This window comes from Bos grunniens, chromosome 25 (genome assembly GCF_055505025.1).
Source record: "Bos grunniens cultivar Pamir isolate PY7600 chromosome 25, Bosgru_T2T1.0, whole genome shotgun sequence".
Taxonomy (NCBI): Eukaryota; Metazoa; Chordata; class Mammalia; order Artiodactyla; family Bovidae; genus Bos; species Bos grunniens.
In genome coordinates, this window is record NC_141189.1 from 14,559,495 (window position 1) to 14,584,823 (window position 25,329).

Genomic DNA, 25,329 nt, shown 5'->3' on the forward strand with positions numbered 1-25,329 from the left:
GTCTGAGTAGAAAGATTGGCATCTTAATTCTAAAAAAAAAAAAAAAGACAGCCTTCCTTAATCCCTCCTTAGAGCATAACTTTTAGATTATTTGTAAAAGATGAACACAAGATTCTACTCAGGGTGACATCTATTTGAGCTCTAAAGAAAAAGGGCATTTTAGAATGTATGAGCAACTATTTCAACTTGGCTGACCCACTGTGATTTACTCTAAACTACACCTCACTCAACCCTGCTTTGGAGATTAAAAAACTGAAAGTAGATTCTCTGAGTCTTTACGGTCAAGCTGTCCCATTAATCTTCTCTGAAGACACAGACAACTCTAACAGGAAGTTAAAATATTTTTCAAATCCCTTAGAAGGTTATTTGCATTCTATGTACCACCAACCTGCCCTGGCTTAAGAGCTTTCTTTCGTACCACCAATAGAAGCAAGTAAAATATCAAGAGCAAGGACATCTCGTGTTAACAAAGTAAAATAAAGAACACAGAACATAAAAGGCCTATTGTAGTCTAGACTCAATAAATGAAAACTGCATTTAGTATAGGCTAACTTCATCCACATGCAAAGGCCCAAAAAATAATCACCCTAAAATGCAGAGTTCATTTGGCAGAGTTACATAAGCAATCTGTGAAACAAAGATCCAATAGCATCTTCTTTTCTAATACACACACATCAATTTTTTTCCCAACACTCTGAAGTCTTTCTCACCACATGCTTTCTACAGACATAAAACAGCTAAAGGTTAAAAAAAAAAAATCTATCATTCTAAAGAAATTTAAAAAATTAACAACTATTCCACATGAAAGTTTTTAAGATTAAAAATCACTTGAAATTTTTCTTTTAAAGTACAAATCTTCTTTCCATAATACAATGTACACTGTATAGAAGCTCCTAGGACATGATTTTTAAAAGTGCCAAGTATAGGCATAAATGTGTGTGACTATTATGCACTTATCTATCTACATAGATACAGACACAGATATAGTTACAGGTGAACACATACATATTTGAGGTCAAGGGATGTAAGGGGAAAAAGCTTAACCAGGACTTAGGAGACCTGAACTCTAATATTAGCAAATCATTATATGATCTTGGGTAAATCAGTTCACCTTATGGGCTTTCATACTGTCATCTGTAAAATGTGACAGTTAGAGCTGATGATTTTATAATTCTTTACTATTTCACTTGTTGTCATATATCATCTCACTAGACATCTATAAATGCATAAGGTTAATCAGACTTCCCCAAAGAGGGAAACAGAATGCAAACTAAACAAGAATGAATGGCTTTGATCAATACCTCCGAGTTCCTTACCAGGAGGTTTTTTTCTATCAAAAAAACAACATGCATTTTAAAATAGCTAACACATATTGGAGACTGACTATGTGTGTTAGGTACTGTGCTAAAACTCTGTACACACATCAGCTCATTTACTCCTCAAGACATGCCAATGATAGGTATTACTATCCCTCAGAATAGACAGGGCTTAAAGAGATCAGCCTGCTTAGGTCACACAGCTAGCAAACTGCAAAGCTGAGACTCAAACCAGGGTGACTCCAAAGTATACACTTTTAATCACCTACTACACTACCTCCTCATAAATAAACCATGAACCAAATACATTCTTATCAAACACATCTAATCTGTAACAAGTATCGATTATTCCCCTTCTTACTGCTGTAGAGAAAACTCCTGACAGAGGGCCAAGCAAGAACAATTCCAAATGGATCATGTGAATGAAAAGATGGTGTAAAGGTCTGCCTTTATTAAAGAGAAGTGCTGTATTTTTGGATAAACAATCATTCCTTCTAATAAATAAAAAACAATAGTCATTAAATCCAAAAGATCAGCAAAGATCTTTAGCTGTGATACTATTACTTCCCTTCCTGCAGGCAGACCAAAAACCTAACAACAATTATCCCAGGTTGGGGTGGAGGGAGTGGAGGGAAGTGTCCAAGAGCACAGCTCTCTGACAGCATCAGTGTTGGTTATCAACACAGAGGTAGAGAGACTAAGGTCTAACAAGAGACAGTCTTTCTTGCTTCCTGCTGGGTCATTTCAATTAGCTTATCAGCTCATTGGTAGAACAGGTGTGACTTTAGCGAGAATTTTCCTGCTGGTTATAATGTGGAATTTTAAGCAATAGGATGAAAAAGGTCAAGCATATACAAAAGTGAGCCTTTCCTACATGTTCTCTAAATAGTATTTCCTATCTAGACACAAGCTGCCTCTCAAGCTTTCAGAAAACTTCTCTTTTAGACAACTTTAAGATAACCTGAAACAGTCATTTCTGATAACGTATGGATAGTGAGGATATTAAACAAAGGAGAGTAAACCAATATTCAAAAACTGAAGGCACAAAAAATAAAACACCCAAGCAGATACAATGGGTATAAATTTTATAAACAAAGCTATATGTTTCAACTACCTTTATTCCTCTGATAAAGTAAAAATAAGTTTTCTTAAACACAATGTCCTCCAACCAATGAGATTTCATTTGTCATCTGCACCTCCAACCCAACATCTCAAGTCTGCATTGATATCTCTGAATGCTTACAGAAATTACAAAGCTGAGCCCACACACATTCTGTGTCTCACTGGGCACAAAGGGAACAAGAGAATCAGAAAAATTACCCTTCTTTGCTCCAACCCTGGATGAAGCACTGAAGAATTTCTTCACTGTGGTAACCTTGCGGGTCTTCTCATTGGTTTTCTTCTCTTCAAACTTGGAAAATGTGAGGGATTGGGCCCCTTGGCTGCTCTGACTGCTGGCAAAGGCCTCTTCTTCCTCCCGCTGCAGTCTGTAATTCAAGGAGAGATCAAGAGTAACCCTGATATTCTCCAAGTTTTCCTTGCATCTACAGGTAATAACTTGATGAACTGGGGAGCTAAAACGTTCAGAATTAGAGGTTAAATACCAAAGAGGTCTGAGGTCTCTGACAGCAAACTACCCTAGGTGCCACTACAAACTTCAAAAGGGACTTTCTCCGTGGATCAAGTTCATTCAGCAGTTGCACGAGGATTACACACAAAAAATACAGTCTAGTCCTCTTCCCTGACAACCTCAAGGGTGGAAGAGAGAACAAGCTAAGTCAATAACTACCACATACTGTGACAAAGCCTATAGTAGACAGCAAAACCCTAGTGCTATGAGAATACAGGGGGACAAAACCTAAATCTGCTGCAAGAGTCCAAGAAGGTTTTTTGTTTTAAATTTATTTTATTATTTTGGCTGTGCCAGGTCTTTGTTACCATGTGCAGGCTTTCTTTAGTTGCAGCAAGCAGGGGCTACTCCCTACTTGTGGTACATGGGCTTTTCACTGTGGTGGTTTCTCTTTTTGCAGAGCATGCGCTCCAGGGCATAGGCTTCAACAGCCGGGGTACACAGGGTTAGATGCCCCACTGCACGTGGAATCTTCCCAGATGAGGGATTGAACCCGCATGCCCTGCATTGGCAGACGGACTCTTAACCACTGGACCACCAGGGAAGTCCCAAGAAAGTTTTTATAATGGTGATATTCAGCCCAGTCTTAGAAGGATCAAGAGGATTCCGCCAAGTGAAAGAGCATTCCAGAAAGAAGATACTACTACAAATGGGAAGGATGTGACTTGTGTTGAGGACCAAGTTCACTCAATGTAGTCAGATCCCTGACGATGTGATGGACTCTGATGTTGGATGTACAGGTAGGCGCCAGGTGGTAAGAAGCCTTGACTGCCAAGCCTGCTATAATCCTGGACTTGATCACGTGGTGGGGAATCAAGAAAGACTATAATCTAACACCATTATCTGAGCTGTGCTTTAAACATAATGCAGGTAGCTGTGTGACACCTGGAGGGGCAGACAGACTAGGGACAGAGACAGTAATTAAGAACAGAGTACACAGATTTAAGAGAGAGAAGTAAGAACCTGGAAACAGGAGAGGATGGAATTCAAAAGGCCTCTCTGAGCTGAAATAAGCAGAATTATTGCTTATTTGCAGCTCAATTACCTGCAAGCAGTGTGTGGGAGTGGAAGGAGTCGACTGAATAAAGAGTGACGTCATTAACTGGATACAAGAGGAGGGACAGGAGGAGCTGCTGGGAGTGGGGATTAGAGGAAATAAAAGCAAGAAATCTGGCCTTGGACCAGCTGAATTTGAGGTATTCATAATAAATCTCAAAAGTTATCCATAGAACTATGATTCTCGAAGTGTGATTCTCCAGACAGCAGTGTCAGCATCACCTGGGAACAAGCTAAAGCTACAAAACCTGGTGGTCCAGTGGTGTTATTCATGGCGTTTTATTAGCTCCTATGCTCACTAGACATTCTATGTTTTAATTTTTATCACAGTCATTTTCCTGGATAAAACTAACAAATGCCATTTTTTAAGGAAAAATTAAATTTCTGTACTTTCAGGACCATGGATACAAATCAACAGGTTTCTACTATTATGTGCTTATCACTGTGCCAGATGTCATGCTGGGTATATTAAAAGAATGAGGAAAATAATGCTTGATGAAAGTCATAAGCCAAACCCTGAGCACTCATCTATAACCTCATTTAATCTTCACCATAAAGTATGCTCATCTTCATTCAAAGGAGCTTATTGTCTATGTTAGAGAACTAAGACTTAACTCATCCCAAACACAAAACAATTAAAAGTTAAGACAAAGTGAAGAAATCACTGAAAGCTATTCGTCAAGTGGTGAACGAAAGAAAATATCCATTTCTCTTAAAATTAAGCTGACTTGCTAATAGCTCAAAACAGAAGAGAAAAATGTATTCTCAAGCTGTGTATCCAGTTACATCATTGTCTAAACACCCCAAGTTAAGTTCTTTTACCGCTCTGCCAGTTCCCAGTCCTCCTGAATCTGCTTCTGCCTGGCTTTGTGGTACTCCTCTCTCCAGCACTTGGAGCAGAAACCCTGCCAAGCAGGGTTGCCGTAGTAACCACATCCTTTCTTGCATAGGAGCTCCGACTGATCCACATGAATTCCTCGGCGTTCAGACTTAAGGCTCATCTTCCTCCTGCTAATCAAAGAGCAAACAATAAAGTGTTGTTGAAAATGAATTCACTATCATTTTGCTCACAGCAAAGCAAATAAGAAAAAAAATGAATGAGTTTATCAACTTCATGCTGTAAGAGAAGGAAGGGGAGGAAGAGGGAAAAGAAGGTTTCAATATGGCAAATTCCTGTCGTACTAAAGAACAAACTTCTTATTCCTGCCCAATAATAAAGCATACTTTAAGAAAGGACTGATTGGATTAAATACCTAAACATAAGACACAAAACTATAAAACTCCTAGAACAAAATATAGGGGGAAAACTTCACAACATTGGATTTGGTGCCAATTTCTTGGAATATGACACCAAAAGCATAAGAAACAAGAGCAAAAACAGACAAATGGGATTACATCAAACTTCTGCACAGAGAAGGAATCAACAGAGTGAAAAGGCCACCTATGGAATTGGATAAAATATTTGCAAACCATTTATCTGATAAGAGCTTAATATTCAGAATATGTAAAGAACTAAAACTCAACAACAACAATAAAAATCCAATTAAAAATCACAAAGGTCATGAACAGACAATTCCCCAAAGAAGATATGTGTGTTAGTGTTAGTTGCTCAGTCGTGTCCAACTTTTTGCAGCCCCATGGACTGTAGCCAACCAGGCTCCTCTGTCCATAGAATTCTCCAGGCAAAAATACCCTTCTCTGGGGGATCTTTCTGACCCAGGGATTGAACCCGGGTCTCCTGCATTGCAGGCAGATTCTTGGCCTTCTGAGCCATGAAGAATACAAACAGCCAACTAACATGTGAAAAGATGTTTAACATCACTAATTACTAGGTAAATGCAAACCCAAACCACGACGACTTATCACCACATGCCTGTCAGAATGGCTATCATCAAAAAGAACACAAACAACGAGTGTTGACAAGGATGTAAAGAAATTGGAACCTTGTGCACAGCTGGTGGGAAGGTGAAATGCCACAGTCACTGTGGAAAACAGTATGGAGAGTCCTCAAAAATTAGAAATAAAATTACCATATGAGCCAGCAATCTCACTTCTGGGTATATTCCCCAAAGAACTGAAAACAGGATCTTGAAGAGAGATCTGCACGCTCATGCTCACTGAGCATTATTCACAGTAGCCAAGAGCTAGAAGCAATCTAAATATCCATCCAAGGATGAATGGATAAACACAGGATGAATGGATGAAGAAAATGTGGTATACACAATGGAATATTATTCAGCCTCCAAAAGGAAAGAAATTCTATCACATGCTACAACATGGATGAAGTCTGAGGACATTATATCAAGTAGAATTAGTCAATCACAAAAAGACAAATCAAAGACATGATTCCACCTACATGAGGTATCTAAGTAAGTCAAACTCTTCGAACCAGAAACTAGAATGAGCCGGGCACGGTGGCACGCGCCTGTAGTCCCAGCTACTCGGGAGGCTGAGGCTGGAGGATCGCTTGAGCCCAGGAGTTCTGGGCTGCAGTGCGCTATGCCGATCGGGTGTCCGCACTAAGTTCGGCATCAATATGGTGACGTCCCGGGAGCGGGGGACCACCAGGTTGCCTAAGGAGGGGTGAACCGGCCCAGGTCAGAAATGGAGCAGGTCAAAACTCCCATGCTGATCAGAAAGTAGAATGATTGTTGCCAGGGGGTAGGGGGAGGGAGGCAAAGAGGAGTTGCTGTTCAATGGAAGAGACTTTCAGTTTTGCCAGATAAAAAGGTTCTAGAGATCCGTTGCACAAGGCACACATAGTTAACACTTCTGTACCATACACTTTGAAAACGGTTAAGATGGGGCTTCCCTGGTAGCAATGCAGGGGACGTGGGTTCGATCCCTAGTCCAGGAAGATCCCACATGTGGCAGGACAGCTAAACCCAACTACTATAACTACTGAAGCCTGCACACCCTACAGCCCGAGCTTTGCAACAAGAGAAACCACTGCAGAGAGAAGCCTGTGCAGCACAACTAAAGAGGCATGCACCAAGCATTACTTTTGAGGATTCTCAAAGGCAAAAGGGAGGAGGAGAATTAAGGAAGAAGGCCAGAACTCACTGTATCACTGAACCCCTGTTCAGGCTACCCTTTCTCCCCTCCAGTATCACCAAGTCAACCCAGAAATGAACTCCAGGGCACAGAGAGAGCTCCTTTAGTTCTGGGTCAAAGAATGAGAATAGGAACTCCTAACACTGAGAGAAAATATGAAAACCCCTCCATTTTCTCGTCTTTCCCCTCTTCTCTTGAGCCACTGGCAATCATACGATGTCCACAGAAGCGACTGGAATGAGAAACTGTGGGAGCTACCCTCTGAGCAAGGGGAACTACTCATTTTTCCCTCTCTCAAGTCTCCCAGACAGTGATGGGAGTACAAGACACAGCAGGGTAACTACTTCCACAGCTTTCCACCCAGAAGAGAGAAGATAAGCCCCGAGGGAACTTAAAAAATACAGGAGGAATCACTGAGGAGAATTCAAGAAAGCAAGCTGTGAACACCCTGGCCCATGCATGCACGCATAGGTCTGATGCTATTCAGGACCAAAGACTAAAACTCACACTAATAGAGACCACCACACAGGCTTCAGACTGGCACGCACCAGGAAACGGGTCGAAATAGCGCTGTGAAGCCTCTGAAAAATGAACGGACACGGGAACCACACCTCACAGAAGTAGGGTTGGAACCAGCAGCCTGAACTTGTCAGCAAAACTAAAAACTTTTGCTCTGCAAATGACACTGAGAGAAAAATGAAAATACAAACTACAGACTGGGAGAAAATACGGGCAAATCATACATCTGACAAAGGACTTGCACCCAGGATATGTATAATTCTCAAAACTCAACAGAAAGGAAAACCATCTGATTTTTTTTTAATGGGCAAGACTTGAACAGACTTATCCAAAGAAGATAAACACACAGGAGATGATTCTCCATGGTTTCTCACATTTCTGTACAAGGGGGCTTTGTAATTAAGACTATCTCAAGAAAGTTTGCATATCCAACATTCTCAGAAGGAAGCAATCACTGCTTCCCTTCAGAGCAGAAGACAAGTTTGTTTACTGTCAAGTAAAATAGAATATTACCCTCCAGGTCAAAAGTCAAGTGGCTTTGTTTGCTGCCCATTGTAAAGAATTTGAGTTCCTTAAGCTTAGGTTTCTCGGCTGTGACACCAGCCCCATGGGGCTTGGGACCAAAGGTAGCCCACGTGAGATGAAGCTTGTTTTATTTATGTCCTATGAATAATGAAGTCTTTTGTCTCCGACTCCAGAGTCTCATGACTTCTGCCAGCATCTATGAAACTGGCAGGCTAACTGGTTACATTTCAGACGGTAAGAACCCATGTCAGTCACATGGCCTTGACAACGTGGCAGCTAAGCACATGAAAAGTAGTTCAACATTATCATCCGTCAGAGAAATGCAAATTGAAACCACCATGAGACATCCATTCACACCTAATAGAAAGGCTAAAATTAAGGACAATACCAAGTGCAAGCAAGGATGCAGAGCAACTAGAACCCTCCTGCTGCTAAGCTGCTTCAGTTGTGTCCGACTCTGCGACCCCATAGACAGCAGCCCAACAGGCTCCGCCGTCTCTGGGATTCTCCAGGCAAGAATACTGGAGTGGGTTGCCATTGTCTTCTCCAATGCATGAAAGTGAAAAGTGAAAGTGAAGTCGCTCAGTCGTGTCCAACTCTTCCAGACCCCATGGACTGCAGCCTACCAGGCTCCTCCGTCCATGGGATTTTCCAGGCAAGAGTACTGGAGTGGGGTGCCATTGCCTTCTCTGAGAACCCTTCTGCTGCTGCTGCTCCTAAGTCGCTTTAGTCGTGTCAGACTCTGTGCGACCCCATAGACGGCAGCCCACCAGGCTCCCCCGTCCCTGGGATTCTCCAGGCAAGAACACTGGAGTGGGTTGCCATTTCCTTCTCCAATGCATGAAAGTGAAAACTGAAAGGGAAGTCACTCAGTCGTGTCTGACTCTTAACGACCCCATGGACTGCAGCCCACCAGGCTCCTCCGTCCATGGGATTTTCCAAGCAAGAGTACTGGAGTGGGGTGCCATTGCCTTCTCCGGAGAACCCTCCTAGTGGGATGCAAATAGTACATCTACCATGGAAAACGATTTGGTAATTTCATTAAAAGTTAGATACGCTTAACATACAACCCAGCAGTCCAGTTCCCAGTTACTTCCTCCAGAGAAATAAAACTGATGTTCACTCAAAAATCTATACAGTGTTTCTAGTGACAGTATTTATGACCAGTTAAAAAATGGAAACGACCAAAATATCCTTCAGTAGATGAATGAATAAACAAACTGTGGCACATCCACGCAATGGAATGCTACTTAGAAAAAAAAAGTAAGTGATGCTACACCAAACAACTTGGGATGAATTCCTGAATGCTTTATGCTGCGTGAATGAAGCCAGTTTAAAAAATGTATGTACTCTATAATCAGTGTGTTAGAAACTGATGTTAGGGCGGGAGTCTATAAATGAACAGCACAAGAAACTTTTTTAGAGGTAATAGAACTGTACTGAGATGTATTATGGAGGTGTTCACATAAATCTATACTTTTTTTCTGGCTTCCCAGGCAGCTCAGTGGTCAAGAAACCACCTGCCAATGCAATGAGCCACAGAAATGCAGGTTAGATCCCTGGGTTGGGAAGATGCCCTGGAGAAGGAAATGGCAACCCACTCCAGTATTCTTGCCTGGGAAATCCCATGGACAGCAGAGCCTGGCAGGCTATAGTCCACAGGGTCCCAAGAGTCAGACATAACTTGGTGGCTAAACCATCACCACCACCAAGGACAGACAGGATTTAGATTTATCATACTTATCATTTAGTAAATGAGGCTGAGCTAGAAAGAAGGTTAACGAAGTCTAGTCAAGATTCTAGAATGTTAAACTGAGAAATTTTAAAGACCATCTACTTTCTTCTATTATAATACAGATAAAGACATTGAGACTGCAAAGCTATAATCTGTTCGATCAAAAAGGTAGTCAGTGGCAGGGACATCACAAAGCCTAAACTTGTACTACGTCCTGAGTTCCTCAAACTATTTTGAGAGCCTGAGCTAAACTCACCATCATCAGCCTGTGGTCCTTCAATTTCAAGAGAAGTAGGCAAAAAGAAATATCTACTTTTTTCCTTGTATTGATTCAGTAAGCTTAAAATTTTGTTTTTATACTACAAAGACGATAGCACAGCTGTTACTAAAATGAACATATTTTAGGGAGGCTACCTAACATAGGTGTCAGCAACTTCCCTTTCCTTGGGGAAGTGTTCCCCAAATGTAAATCTCTAAATCTACAGGTTGCCATGTTTGTGTATGTGCACCCACCCCCCCAACTTCAGGGCCACGGTTGACGCAACCAGAGGTGGATACATGACCCAAAATGAAGTTCTGGAAATGAGACTCAGTCTGGATTGTTCTTTTGAATGATGGAGAAGCTGAGGCAGGACCACCTTCCAACAAGCAGTCTGAGCAACAGGATAGTCAGTCTGCAGACTGAAATAGATACACAACAAGAAGCAGAGAAAAGTGGTAGAAGAAAAATATTCTCTAGGTCCCTAAGGGCTTCCATTTCTCAGTTCCAACCCTTTGCTAAGGTTTGGCTGCCTGCCTACCTTCAGATTCTGAAACACATCCCTTGATTCCTGACTGCTTTTTCCTTTTGCCAACTCCAGTACAGCCTATTTGCACCCAAAGTGAAAGTGAAGTCGCTCAGTCATGTCTGACTCTTTGCGACCCCGTGGACTGTATGTAGCCCACCAGGCTCCTCCATCCATGGGATTCTCCAGGCAAGAATACTGGAGTGGGGTGCCATTTCCTTCTCCAGGGGATCTTCCCGACCCAGGGATCGAACCCAGGTTTCCTGCATTCCAGGCAGACGCTTTAACCTCTGAGCCACCAGGGAAGCCAAGTACTATGCTAGAGCTCAAAAAATGTAACTGTGAAGACTACTTCACATATACTAAGGGCTCAACAGGTTAACATGAAAAAAACAATAACAGCTATGAGTCTATGAAGACCAACTTGATGTATACACGAGAACATGGAGATCGGTCAAATATGCACTCAAATCCCAGCTCTGCAATGTGACTTTGGACAAAATATTTCTGAAACTCCCATTCATACCCCTCTATCCAACTTCTGCGCCTACCATTCTCTACCTATTCACAAATCTAAGCCTCACAGGCCTTGTGCTCCCATGACATTCACTCTGCTGTTAACCTGTGATTATGCTACCTCATATGACCAAAAAAAAAAAAAACCTTTCCAGATAATTAAGATTACTAATCAGTTGACCTTAAAATAGAGATTATCCTGATTTTCCAGGTATACCTAATATAAGCACATGAACCTTAAACGCAGAAGACAACAGGAACCCAGAGAGTCAAAACAATGTTGAAAAAGAATGTAGGAGGACGTACGTTACCAATTTCAAAACTTACTACAAATCCATGATAATCAAAACAGCATGGAACTGGCACAAGGACAGACACATGGATCAACGGGATAGAACTGTGAGTCCAGAAATAAACTCACCAAACTATGGCCACAACTATCAAATGGAAGAGTCTTCTCAAAAAATGATGCTGAGATACCACACGTACAGAATGAGATCAGACCTTTGCCTTGTACCATACACAGAAATTAAAAATTGATTAAAGAGCTACTGGTGGTCCAGTAGCTGAGACTCTGTGCTCCCAATGCAGGGGGCCCAGGTTCAATCCTCAGTCAGGAAACTAGATCCCCTGTGCCACAACTAAGGGTTGGCATATGCAACTGAAGAGCCCACATGCTGCAAGAGACTGGAGATCCCACGTGCCACGATCAGAACCAGTGCAGCCAAAAGAAAGAAAGAAATGAATAAATATATATTTTAAAAAGACCTAAATGCAAAAACTAAAACTATAAAAACTCTTGGGAAAAAGCACAGGTAAAATTTCATGATTTTAAACTTGGCAAAGATTCTTAGATGACACCAAAAGCATAAACAAAAGAAAAGACAGACAAATTGTAGCTCATGAGAACTAAAAGCTTCTATGCTTCCACAGATCCCGTCAAGAGAGTGAAAAGACAACCCACAGAATGGGAGAAAATATTTGCAAATCATGAATCTGATAAAGAACATGTATCCAGAATATATAATGAACTGTTACAATTCAATATTTTAAAAGATAAATACTCCAGTTATCAAAATGGGTAAAAGAGCTGAACAGACACTTCTCCAAGGAAGACATACCAATGGTCAGTAAGCACATTAAATGACTTCTGACATCATTACTCATTAGGAAAATGAAAAACCACTTCACACTCAATTAGATGGCTAGTATTAAAAAGCAAGATAATAACAAATGTTGACAAATATGTGGAGAAACTGAAACATTCATACACTGCTGATAGGAATGTAAAATGGTGCAGCTGCTTTTGGAAACCATCTGACAGTTTCTCAAATGATTTTAATTAGAGTTACTGAGCAATTCCACTCCAAGGTATACGCCCAAGAGAAATGAAAACATATGTCCCCATAAAAACCTGTATATGAATGTTTATATCAGCAAGTCCCTAATAGTCTAGTGATGTTGAAAACAACCCAAATGTCCATCAACTGATAAATCAACAAAATGTAGTATATTCACACAATGAAGTATCAATATTATTCAGCCATGAAGAGGAATTAAGTACTGACACACGCCACAACAGGACTAACCTTGAAAACATTTGCTAACTGAAAGAAGCCAGTCATAAAAGACAACACATTATATGATCCCATTCATATGAATGTTCAGAACAGGGAAGTCTAGAGAGAAAGCAGAATAATGGTTGCTTTGTAACTCAGCGGGGGACAGAGAAAGATAGAATGAAATAAGGAGACAGCTAAAGGGCATGGAGTTTCTTTCTGAGGTGATGAAAATGTTCTAAAGTTGGTGTGGTCAAGACTGCTTTTGAATTGTGCTCTTTAAATGGGTGAATCCTATGGTATGTGAACTATATTTCAAGAAAATTGTTTTTAAAATATAAAGCAGAAGAGGATGACAGAGAAATCAGAGAGAGTCAAAGAACCCTTGTTGGCTTTGAAGAGAAATATAAGAAATGTGGGTGGCTTCTAAAAGCTGAGAAAGACCCCTGGCTGACAACCAAGGAAATGACAACCTTGGTCACAGAACTTTATTGAACTCAATTCTACCAACATTTGAGTATGCCTAGAAGCAGATTCTCCCCATAACCTCCAGGTAAGAGCCCAGATCAGATGACATCTTAATTTTGACCTCTTGAGAGCCTTCACGGAGCACCAGCTAAGCTGCCAGGAGTTCTGACTTACAGAACTTTGGGTGCTGTTTTAAACTGCTGAGTGTGTGGTAATTCATTATGGCAACAACAGAAAGCTAACTTAGGACTCCTTTCAAGTTCTCTCTTCTGGGGACCTTTGCAAGTGTGTTCTAATGCCTAGAAGCTGTGACTCTGTTCATAAGGTAATTTCCCTCTCATCAGTTAGGTCTCAGCTTTCACTCTTTCTAAAGTAGTACCTATGCCAACAAAGGTCCGTCTAGTCAAGGCTATGGTTTTTCCTGTGGTCATGTATGGATTAAGAGTTGGACTGTGAAGAAGGCTGAGCGCCGAAGAATTGATGCTTTTGAACTGTGGTGTTGGAGAAGACTCTTGAGAGTCCCTTGAACTGCAAGGAGATCCAACCAGTCCATTCTGAAGGAGATCAGCCCTGGGATTTCTTTGGAGGGAATGATGCTAAAGCTGAAACTCCAGTACTTTGGCCACCTCATTCGAAGAGTTGACTCACTGGAAAAGACTCTGATGCTGGGAGGGATTGGGGGCAGGAGGAGAAGGGGACGACAGAGGATGAGATGGCTGGATGGCATCACTGACTCGATGGACGTGTGTCTGAGTGAACTCCGGGAGTTGGTGATGGACAGGGAGGCCTGGCATGCTGTGATTCATGGGGTCGCAAAGAGCTGGACACGACTGAGCGACTGATCTGATCTGATCTGATCTGATCCCAACCAACCCAAGCCTCACCTCCACCCCAGGCCCACAATTATTTCTCCATATACTATTTCTAACAAGGCAGGGTAAGGAAAGGTATGCAGGAAGTTAACCAAGCAGGCCTGAGTTGCTCAAATCACGCACATTCTCATTTTCAGAAGGGCCTGCTTGTGTGGCTGACTCTTGGTCAGCTCCTGGGAACTGAGGTCTTAAGAGTGAGCGCCCGTACAGACTCGCTGATCAGGGTGTTCTGTATGTTCGTAGTCTTGATCCACATTGCGCCAACCTGCCTAAACAGTCTGTGCAGACTGCGCACTGCATGGCGTGTACTGTGCAAGGTCCGGGGAATACTGCTTTCCTTCTGGGGGTCAGTCATAAAGGTGCTTGTTCCTGTGTGACCAGCCTCCAACAAAAACCCTGGAATCTTAGTCTTAAGCGAACCTCCCCAACAGAAAATTTCACACCTGGAGCTAGAGTTTGCTGCTGAGGGATTAAAAGCATCCTGTCAACTCCACTGGGAGACAACTTTTGGAAGCTCACATCTGGTATCCTCCAAATTCTGCTCAATGCACTGTTTTCCATCATCCATCCCGTTTCACTGTATGCTTTCACTGCAATAAAACAACCAACAATACAGGAGATCTTCAAGTCCTTCTGTGAATTACAAGACCTGGGGAACAGTCCTAGGGTCTACCCATACAGGATGTGATTACAAAGGGATAGCATAAGGGAGTTCTTAGTGCTAACAGTTCAGTATCTTGACTATGGTGGTGGTTATAGGAATCTACGTATGTGATAAAATGGCATAGAACTATAATACACATCGAAAGATGTCAACTTACTACAACTGTACTACAGCTAGCTACGCAAGACATAACCACTGGGGCAACCTAGGTGAAAAAAAATACAGGACCTCTCCGGATTATTTTTGCAACTTCTTGCTAATCTGTAATTTAAAATGAAAACTTTAAAAAAACATTCCACTTAAAGTCTATTAAATAAAAACACTTATGACTAAACAGCCGAGACTGCTGTGAGTTCTGCCGCAGGGCTAGGACTCAATCTGGACTGAGTACCCTGAAAAGGGCCAGAGGACTACAGAGTCCACAGAGGTGTGTCTGTTCTTCCTTAAGGCTCTGCATGCAAACCAGGTTCATTTCGTAAAACCAAACCAAAAAATACTCTGTAAATCTGAGTAGTTTCCCATTATCTTCCTTGTGAGAGGCCTGCTTCCTTTTCTTAGGTTCAATGTCATGTCCTCACAGATCATTCCTCTGGGCAACGCACCTGGGATTTACAGAAAACATCCAATCAACTCTACTAAAACAATAAACTGTCCTTGAACCTCAGTTAAACAGAATTTAAAGTTAAGCTTTTCCCCTTAAATTTGTTTTTTTTATAGTTACACAAGTAAAAGATGGTTGCTCTAAAAAACCTAAGATATATACACCCATAGAAAATAAAGAAACCATTACTCCAAGACAGCCACTATGTTCTCATAGTGCTTTCTCTACTCATCATGACCTCATTTATTTATTCAACAAATATTTATATACTGATTTATACGATATAACAGGCACCTAGGATACAAATGTAAGTAAAAATAATGTTTCATTTCTCATAGCACTTACTGTCTAGAAAATGTGACTATATAGCTAGAAGCCCTGAAAGAAGAAATTAAAACACTATGAACATTGAGGAATTAATTTTAAAATTACTAAATTTCATAAATGAATTTTTATTTATATGAAAAAGCTACATATGTGTACATGAAATCTATGAAACTCTTATAATAACCTAACTATAAATTAGGAAATATAAAAAGAGATCTCATTCCTAATAGTATCAAAATGTAAAAACATCTAGGAACTATTTTAATAAGAAAACTAGGGACTTTCCCTGGAGGTGCAGTGGTTAAGACTCTGTGCTTTCACTGTGTTGGGGCGGGGGCAGGGGGAGCTGGGGAGTTGATCCCTGGTTGAGGAACTAACATCCTACATGCCACACGGCTGGCTGTGTGTGTGTGTGTGTGTGTGTGTGTATGCATATGTAAAAAGTAATTATTCATCTGCATAAAAATACTGAGATATAAAGAAGGCTTAAGTAGTTGGCAAGACATACCAAGACACAGTATGAGAAAATTAAATATTTTATAAATGAGCAAATGTTTCCAAATTTTTAAGTTTTCTATAAATAACAATAAAATTCCAAAAGACTCTTTTGAACTTGACAAAATTATTCCATATCTGGGGACTTCCCCGGCGGTTAGGACTCCACGTTTCCACTGTCCATTGCACAGGGCGAGTGACAAATCCTGGTCAGGGAACTAAGATTCTACATACCAAATAACACAGTCAAAAAAAAATTCCATGTTTTATCAGCAATAATACATAGGCAAGAATTTTAAAAAATATTCTAAATTAATTTTACTAAATTTTAATTTTCTGCAAACTAGTTGAAACAGTGTGAACTTAGCAACAGAACTAGCAAGTCACTACAGTTGACCCCCAAATGAATTGCTAATACATAAAATAATTTATTACTAATATAATATTTAATATATTTTGTGCCTCTAATATAATAATTAGAGGAAGGAGAAGGGAAGAATGTTCAATAAACAATGTTGGAATTACTGGTCAGCAATCTAGGACCCCCCAAAGTTAACTAAAGGTACCATAAAGAGTTAAAGTTCTTTAAAGACAAGTGAAAAAATAGAAAGAACTAAAATTAAGTATTTATGAAACTTCTAAAGACGCGAGGGCTATCTAAGCTTACAAGCTGCAGGAGAAATCAGAAAGGAAACAGATTTGAATAACTAAAGTGAAACATCTACCTAGTTTTTAAAAGGTCCCATCTTAGAACCAAAATACAAAGGCAAATAAGAGACCAGGAAGACTATTTTAAGTAAAGAGGACAAGAGAGTATTTTATCGTATTTAGAAATTATATTAATAAAATTTATAAATCTAAGGATTTGAGCAGACCATTCGCAAAATGGAAATCGCTTCCTAGGAACAGATGTGGAATGTCAAAGGGTGTATGCCTTGTAAACTTTGATTTATATCCCCAAACTGGTCTTACAAAAAGGTCATACCTATTTACATTCCCACCTACAATGATCTACTTTGCCAAAAACTCAGAAAAGCTACATTATTAGTCTTTAATCACTGCCGATCTGAGAGGCAAAAAAGGAGAAGCATTTCTTGTTTTAACACATATGTCCTTAAATTAACCATCTTTATAGATACTTATTGGTCATTAGCATGCTTTCTCTGAAGAATTAAACTGTTCCTGTTCTTTGTTCATTTTCTCTGACATCTTTTTTTCTTTTAACAGGTGCTCTTTTTATGTCCTCTTTTAGTCCTTGACTTTACATGTTATGAAGATACTATAAGTTTAATCAAAGACTGTATACATGTTTCACTGACTTTCATAGCATGAAATACACTGCCTCCAAAATGAATGTCAATGTCACACAGAGAATTAGTGGCAGAGTTCCAGTGTTAAATATAACAAGACAAAGTATCCAAACACCCAAATACTTTCAAATAATCAACCCCATGGAGTATAATGTACAGTTTATGTTGTTAAAATGAGCAGAGCTAGCAGAGCAGCATTCTTAAGGAATGAACTCCAGGCAACAATCTTCTATTGTATGTCACACCCTCGTCAGTGAAGTGAAATTATGACTCCAATCTGAGCGTGCCATTCCCGAGGTGAGTAGCTCAAAATTACACACAAAATAACCTGGCTGCTCAGGTCTACTTCTACCAGGCTCTATCCCTTCTTCTTCCACAGAAGCAGCCATTTCTCAACTGGTCAGTAACACGAAGTAACAGCAAACTACAATATGTAAAGGTGGCTTCAGTGATCAAAGGGTTTTGGTTTTGCAAAATTATACCTTCATTTTAGCTTTGCTGCAGCCATTTCATCCTTCGCCAGTTGCTATCACTGGGCTAGACATACATGCATCTGTGAGATAAGAGAAGTACAAAAAACAACTGCCTGGAATGAGATGTATTTATTCAGACTTGTTAGAGGGCTCAGTCAAATAAATATTTGTATTATATTCTAAGCTTGTGAGAAAAATGCCTTGTTGTGTAACAATAAATTAAACTGCAGAAACTTTCAAAAGCTGCTAAAACAACCCCATCTGCTATGGGTTGAATTGTGACCTCCCAAAAGACAAGCTGGACCCCAATAATGTGAATGTGACTAGATTTGGAAACAATGTCTTTGCAAATGTAATTAACATGAAGTCATACTGGATTAGAGTGGGTCCTAAATCCCATGACTGGTATCCTTAGAGAAGGCCCTGGGAGACACAGAAACACGCAGAGGCCACGTGGCCACAGAGGCAGAGACTGGAAGAACATAGCTACAAGCCAAGAAACTCCAAGGCCTGCAGCAACCATCTTCCCTACAGCCTTCGGAGAGAGCATGGCCCCTGCTTTTAGACGTTTAGCCTCCAGAACTACCAAAAAACCCATTAATTTCTGTCGTTTTAAGCACCTACTTTGTGGTAATTTGTTACAGCAGTCCTGTAAACCAATTAGAACTGTTGTAAATTCCAGAAATAATTCAAAGAAATGAGTCTTTCACTAGTTGACACAGACCTGTGGATCCACAGCATCACTTCCTCTTTACAAATAGGCTGATCATACATCCCAGTTAATGATTAACAGTCCTGGCATAAAAGCATCCCTTTGGTTCTCAAAAGTGTTTTCGATAATAAGGTACACAGTCATCCTATTCATGAACAAGTCTAGAATACCCTTCTGTTCATCTGCCTTCAAATCCCACCCTATTTCAAATGTCTGACTCCCCTTCCCCCACTGACAGAATAATTCCATCTCTCTGACTCCTATAGCATTTTTTTTTTTTTTTAAGATTTATTTACTTATTTGTTTGACTGTGTCAGGTTTTAGTTGCGGCACATGGGATCTTCGCTGCAGGCTCTTTTGCTGCGGCACAAGGAAGCTTCAGTTGCGGTGCACCAGCTCCGTTGTTCTGTGGCAGTATGTGGGGTCTTAGTTCCCTGACCAAGGATCAAACCCAAGTCCCCGGCACTGCAAGCCAGATTCTCAACCAGGGAAGTCTCCCTAGAACATTTTATAACTACAGCTATTCCAACACTCATGTTCTATTACATTTACTTGCTAACTTGTCCATTCCATGTGTGTAGACAACACAGCACCAGGAACAGAATGAGTACTCAATAGGTATCTTCTAGATTTATTAAATGATTTATTCATAAGACTCACAAAGTACCTGCTTAGAGAGTTTTCTTTCCCTTTTGTCCCTTGTGAAAAATTTTTTTAAAAAAGAAAATCTAACTAAAATGGGTATCAGGAAGGCCTGTAAAGGGAGCTCGCAGGTGCTACTACTTCCCTCATCATCTTCATCATCAATTACCTCAGACAGGAAGACATCAATTACCCTGCCGGAAGAACGTCAGTTACTGACTGCAACAGAAGAGATGTACCTTGCACTTCCAAACAGGAAGTGCACTACTTTATTACATCAGCAAGAGAAAGACTTCCTTCTTTCCCAGCAACCGGCCCAGCCAAAAGAAAATGCTGTAGCTCAACCAATGAGAAGCTAGGGTCACCTGAGCTTTTACTTTCCTCCAATGAACTTTCATTTTTCCTTGCTGATGATGACTTCCTTTCCTGTCCCTGCTGCTTACTATAGAAGCCTTCCACATTGTGTAACCTCTCAAAGTATCTCTTTGTCAGAAGAGATGCTGCCTGATTCATGAATCATTTGCTAAAGCCAATTAGATCTTCATTTACTCGGCTAAATTTTGGTTTTAACACCCCTATATACTCTCTAGCGTTCAACTGTAGGAAGTAGGAGAAACTAAACAGCCAAACAACTAACTTCTAAGGCAGTGGTTCTCATATTTTAGCATGCATAAGTATCATGCTTGGAAGACTTGTTACAACATAGATTCAGGTGGTCTGGGGGTAGGGAGGGCCTGAGAATTTGCATTCTTAACAAGTTTCCAGGTGATGTGGCTAGGAGCTCCTTGAGAACCACTGCTCTAAATTAAAGTAACTTTCCCTGATGGCTCAGATAATAAAGAATCTGCCTGCAGTGTGGGAGACCCAGGTTTGATCTCTGGGTAGGGAGTATCCAATGGAAAAAGGAATGGTTACCTGCTCCAGTATTCTTGCCTGGAGAATTCCATAGGCAGAGCCTGGCTATAAAGTAAGCACCACAATTATAAAGATTAATTTCTTCTTATAACTTCATTCCTAGCCGGAAACTCTTTTCTGAATATGACCAAGTAGCTTGTGGCAGACCAACACTGCTGCTGAGCATTAGGAAAGTCAGCAACATTTTGAAAACCAATGTTTAAATGCATCAGAAAGCAGCGGAAGCAACCAAGACTAGAAGGCTCTAGATTCTGGAAAAAGGGAAGACCTGTAGAGAATCCAAATGACGTACTGATGATTCTGGGGCAAAAAGCTGAGAATCAAGACTTTCCTTCTGCAGAAGAACCATGAGAGCTTTTGGTAGAGATGAAAAGCAAGACTCCACAGGTCAAGATCCCAGTGAAAGAGGAGAGTTGAAGAACCGGGCCTGACAAAAGGCTGGCCTTCTCCTGAACACATTTACCAAATTCTGCAGTTGCACAAAGAAGGCTTCAAAACAAAACCAAAAGCCCCTGAAAATCAAGACTAGAGTTTTCAACAACCTCACTGCCCTCAGCAAAGATTAGAGCAGAGAAGCTACCAGGAGGAGGGATCCCTGTGAATTTATGAGAGTACCAGTTGGAAACCCTGGATGGCTGGCTACTTGCTAACATTAAAGGCAAACAGCATTTAAGACAAACTAAAGAGAATCCCTGCCGTACCAAACCGGCAACACAATCTCAACCATCAACTCAGCCCCTAACAGGATTAGGTGATGAGCCCCTACTCTACCTGACTAGCAAAAAGGATGAGGGATTTCCTCTCTGAAAAAGAGCAGAAGCATCTGGAACTTCATTTTATTCATAATGCTCAGCATTCCTATAACTAAAAACCAAAAGGAAAAAACAGAAACAGATGTTCAGATAATCCAGACATTGAAGTTAACGGAAAGACTTTTAAATAACAATGGCTTAAATTTCCTATTTTAAAAAACAGGGGAAGAAAGAGGAAAGAACATATAAAAAGATGAAGAATTTCAACTGAGAACTGGAATCTATAAGAATCAAATTGAAATTCTAGATCTGAAAAGTATATTAACTAAACCTAAGAATTCAAAGGGTAGATTTAGGCACAGATCAAGGACTTTCCTGGTGGTCCAGTGGTTAAGACTCCACACTTACACTGCAGGGGACGCGGGCTTGATCCCTGGTGGGGGAACAAAGATCTTCCACGCCACACGGTGTGGCCAAAAAAAAGAAAAAGGAGCAGATTGGGGAACACTGTGAAAAAGTCTACCAGGTATGTAACTAGAGTTCCAAAAGGAGAGGAGAGAGTAAACAGGGTAGAAGTAATACTAAGAGGAAAGAATGCAAATTTCCAAATACAGTAACAATTACACTAATAGACTAAAAATTCTAATTTAAAGACTAAAATTGTAAGACTAAAGAAATAAAAAACTAAATCTAACTTCATGATACTTTTCTAGGATAAAGAAGGTTGAAACATATAAGGATAGAAAAAAGATACAGCAGGCAACATTCATCAAGAGAAAGCAAAGAAAGCTATACTGCTATCAAAGTAGACTTTAAGGCAAAAAACACTACTAATGATTTCAGGATAACAGTGTCAAGCCACCAAGAAAACTCTTTTTATTTTTCTAAATAAAATTCTAATGTGAGCCAAGCGGTTAGAAATTAGTCATCACTGGGAGCTAAGAACACACTGGCTGAAACCAATTTTGTTTAGGAAATCTATGACAGCTCAAAGAAGGACAGAACTACAAAGTAACATGGAGCTTAAATACCAGTCTTCTTTGCAGTACAATAAAACCCACTTATGTTATGACCAACCTAGATAGCATATTCAAAAGCAGAGACATTACTTTGCCAACAAAGGTTCGTCTAGTCAAGGCTATGGTTTTTCCTGTGGTCATGTATGGATGTGAGAGTTGGACTGTGAAGAAAGCTGAGCGCCGAAGAATTGATGCTTTTGAACTGTGGTGTTGGAGAAGACTCTTGAGAGTCCCTTGGACTGCAAGGAGATCCAACCAGTCCATTCTGAAGATCAGCCTGGGATTTCCTTGGAAGCAATGATGCTAAAGCTGAAACTCCAGTACTTTGGCCACCTCATGCGAAGAGTTGACTCATTGGAAAAGACTGTGATGCTGGGAGGGATTGGGGGCAAGAGGAGAAGGGGACGACAGAGGATGAGATGGCTGGATGGCATCACTGACTCGATGGACGTGAGTCTGAGTGAACTCCAGGAGTCGGTGATGGACAGGGAGGCCTGGCGTGCTGCGATTCATGGGGTCGCAAAGAGTCGGACACGACTGAGCGACTGATCTGATCTGATGTACCTTATGGTGAGTTCTGAACTGCTTACACAAAATATTAAAATCACTTTAAAATCATGAAATAACAGGTAGATAGTTGAAGACAACATAAACACACACATACACACACACACACACACACACACACACACACTGAAAAGGCAATGTACTGAAAAGGTAAAAATTCTTCTTTAGGGAAATAGCCTACAACCTCTCACGGGTAACATCAACAACAAAATCTGCCTGCAATCTGTCCTCAAGCACACATAAGAATAAAAGCAGGCTCCTGAAATGAACTTATTTACAAAACAGAAATAGTCACAGATGCAGAAAACAAACCTACTGTTACCAGGGGGGAGAAGAGGAAAGGGATAAACTGGGAGACTGGGACCTACATACACACATATTATAAACAGATAACTAATAAGGACCTACTGTATAGCCCAGGGAGCTCTATTCAGTACTCTGTAATGGCCTATATGGGAAAAGAAATTGAAAACTGATTCACTTTGCTGTACACTTGAAACTAACACAACACTGTAAATCAACTATATGTCAATAAAAGATAAAAATAAAGGGGCTTCTCTGGTGGTCCAGCAGTTAAGAATCCCGCCTGCCAACACAAGGGACATGGGTTTGAGTCCTGGTCCTGGAAGATCCCACATGCGCAGGGCAGTTAAGCCTATGCACCACAACTACTGAAGCCCACGTGCCTCGAGCCCGTGCTCTGCAACAGAAGCAGCCACAGCAATGGAAGCCCAAGCCCACAACCAGAGCGGCCCCCGACTCTCCACAACTACAGAATGCCCACTTGTAGCAATGAAGACCAGCACAGCCATAAATAAAAGTTTTAAAAAGTAAAATGAAAGTAGGCTTTGGGAGAAAGTGCTGTCTCCCTTATACAGCTGACATTCAAAGGACTTAAATACTGAATTGCAATATTGTCTCTCATCAGACATTCTATGTCCTGGAGCAGGTGTTCTGTAAACATCACATGATGTTCTGTAAAGGTATCAGCAGCTAGCATATGGTATGAAAATACTTTGCCATCTGATTATTGCTTATAAATGATATTTAAGATGTGTCCATTCACAACTATACAACATTTGAAACTCCAGACAAATGAAATCTACACACTTATCACACTACTGTCCCAACCACAAAGGCTAATTAATTTCTATAAACAAAAATGTAATCCAATTCACTAAGTAAAAGCCAAGCATATTACTTCCTAAGACATTAATTAGAATGGATTTTGGACACTGTTTCATCAGCCTACTTTTTTTGTTGTTTTCACAATTTTATTTTGTATTCTTCTTATAATATCCTATTCAAAACTTAGGTCACTAACCCAACTAATTTTTCAGGAACCTATTTAACTACAATGACAAAAGTACTATGGAAATGCAATTAAGGAAACACCATGTTACATAACTATATTTAGACAAGGACAGTTCCACCCATTGTTTACTATCAAGGATGAATAAGGATGTTCTCTACTCTTTAGTTCCGTAGGCTAGGTCACAATTTACAATATCCTGGAGGAACTATATTACAATACTTCAAAATAAAATGATGTGAAATTAAACTGGAATAGTCTCATATGAAAACTCACAATAAATAATGGTTTACTTATCTGTACAAATCTAAAATGCAATACAATCCCTAATAAAACACAAAATGAGATTAATAACACATAACAATATCATAACATAACAATAATAACACCTCACAGTATCACTATAAAAGTATAACCTAAATGTGTCTCTAAAATATAAATATAGACCTCTCTTTTCAGAACGGCACACTATCTTTACAACTATATAATCGTGGTTTTCCTGCTCTCAAGACACAAATTCATAACAACAAAAAAAAGTATATGCATTTCAGATGTACACAAATGCATAAAATAATATCCCCATTTCTCTAGTCCTGACAGATGCCTAGAAGGTGTATTTTTTCCCAGATGTACAGACTATGGCCAAATGCCCTGAACTTGCAGCTCTCAGCTCATTTTCTGGATGAAGGTTCAGAATGGTTCAAGGCCCTTTTGCAGGGATGGGTTATAATACTTGCCAGTGTGTTGACCTCTACTGAGAGTATCGTGTAGCCCCATGTGTGGGCCCAGACTAGCCCACCTCAAGTACTATAGTAGAAAGTCACAGGTGTGGACCACTGAGTCTGTCAGATTACCGAAGTTAAATTTTACCTAAGTTCAAATCTCCATCACTTCTTGTATGACCTGGAACAAGTTACTGCTCTGAATCACATTTCTTTATATTTTTCTTTTAAGAAAGGAAATAAAGGAGAAGGACAGCATTATCAGCACATGCCTGGCTCATGCTAGCACTTGATAAGTTTGAACTAATTACTTAAAAGGTCAACTTTTTAGCTTGAGGAAAAGGCAGATATATTAATTTACTGGACACTACACCTAGGATGAGCCGAGTGGATTGATTCCCTTCTTAAATATAAATTACATGCCTGGACTTCACAAGCCAATGCTCTCTGTGTTGAAGCTAACACCCGAAACCTACTTCCAGCAATGAGTCTTGGTACTCATTGGTATTTCCTCAGCTTATCTATGTGTGGAGGCAAGGTAACTTTTATTTAAATATTTATCCTTGGCAGTCTCCTCCATTTTCATACCCTCCATGATAAAGCATGCCTGATAAAAATATGGCTCTGTGACTAACCAACAACACAAAAAATATATGTACTCAAAGAACTTGTCAGGAAGCACAAACCCAAACCTCACTGCTGATAAATTAATTAAAAAGCTCCACGGAGAAACAAAATACTTACGAAAGGTAACCTGAAAACTGTGTCATCCCCATCTACACA

At 40.3% G+C, this 25,329-nt stretch overlaps 1 protein-coding gene and 1 non-coding gene across 23 annotated transcripts in view; one reads left to right on the forward strand and one right to left on the reverse strand.

The window, feature by feature from the left end:
* The window catches only part of RABGEF1 (RAB guanine nucleotide exchange factor 1), a 50,488-nt gene that overhangs the window by 20,815 nt on the left and 4,344 nt on the right, over positions 1-25,329 (reverse strand). For 10 of the 22 annotated variants that reach the window (XM_086374710.1, XM_086374702.1, XM_086374714.1 and 7 more), the window contains exons 2-3: positions 4,825-5,013; positions 2,637-2,803 (exon numbers count right to left, since the gene is read on the reverse strand). In XM_086374710.1, the coding sequence (XP_086230836.1) occupies positions 2,637-2,803; positions 4,825-5,003 (346 nt within the window). In that variant the 5' untranslated portion in view covers positions 5,004-5,013. Of the gene's footprint in view, positions 1-2,636; positions 2,804-4,824; positions 5,014-14,478; positions 14,626-17,914; positions 17,983-25,329 lie in introns of those variants that run through there. The other 12 variants (XM_086374716.1, XM_086374708.1, XM_086374700.1 and 9 more) reach the window with 5 other exon arrangements.
* LOC147345043 (signal recognition particle RNA) lies at positions 6,407-6,719 on the forward strand. Its single transcript, XR_015155122.1, has one exon.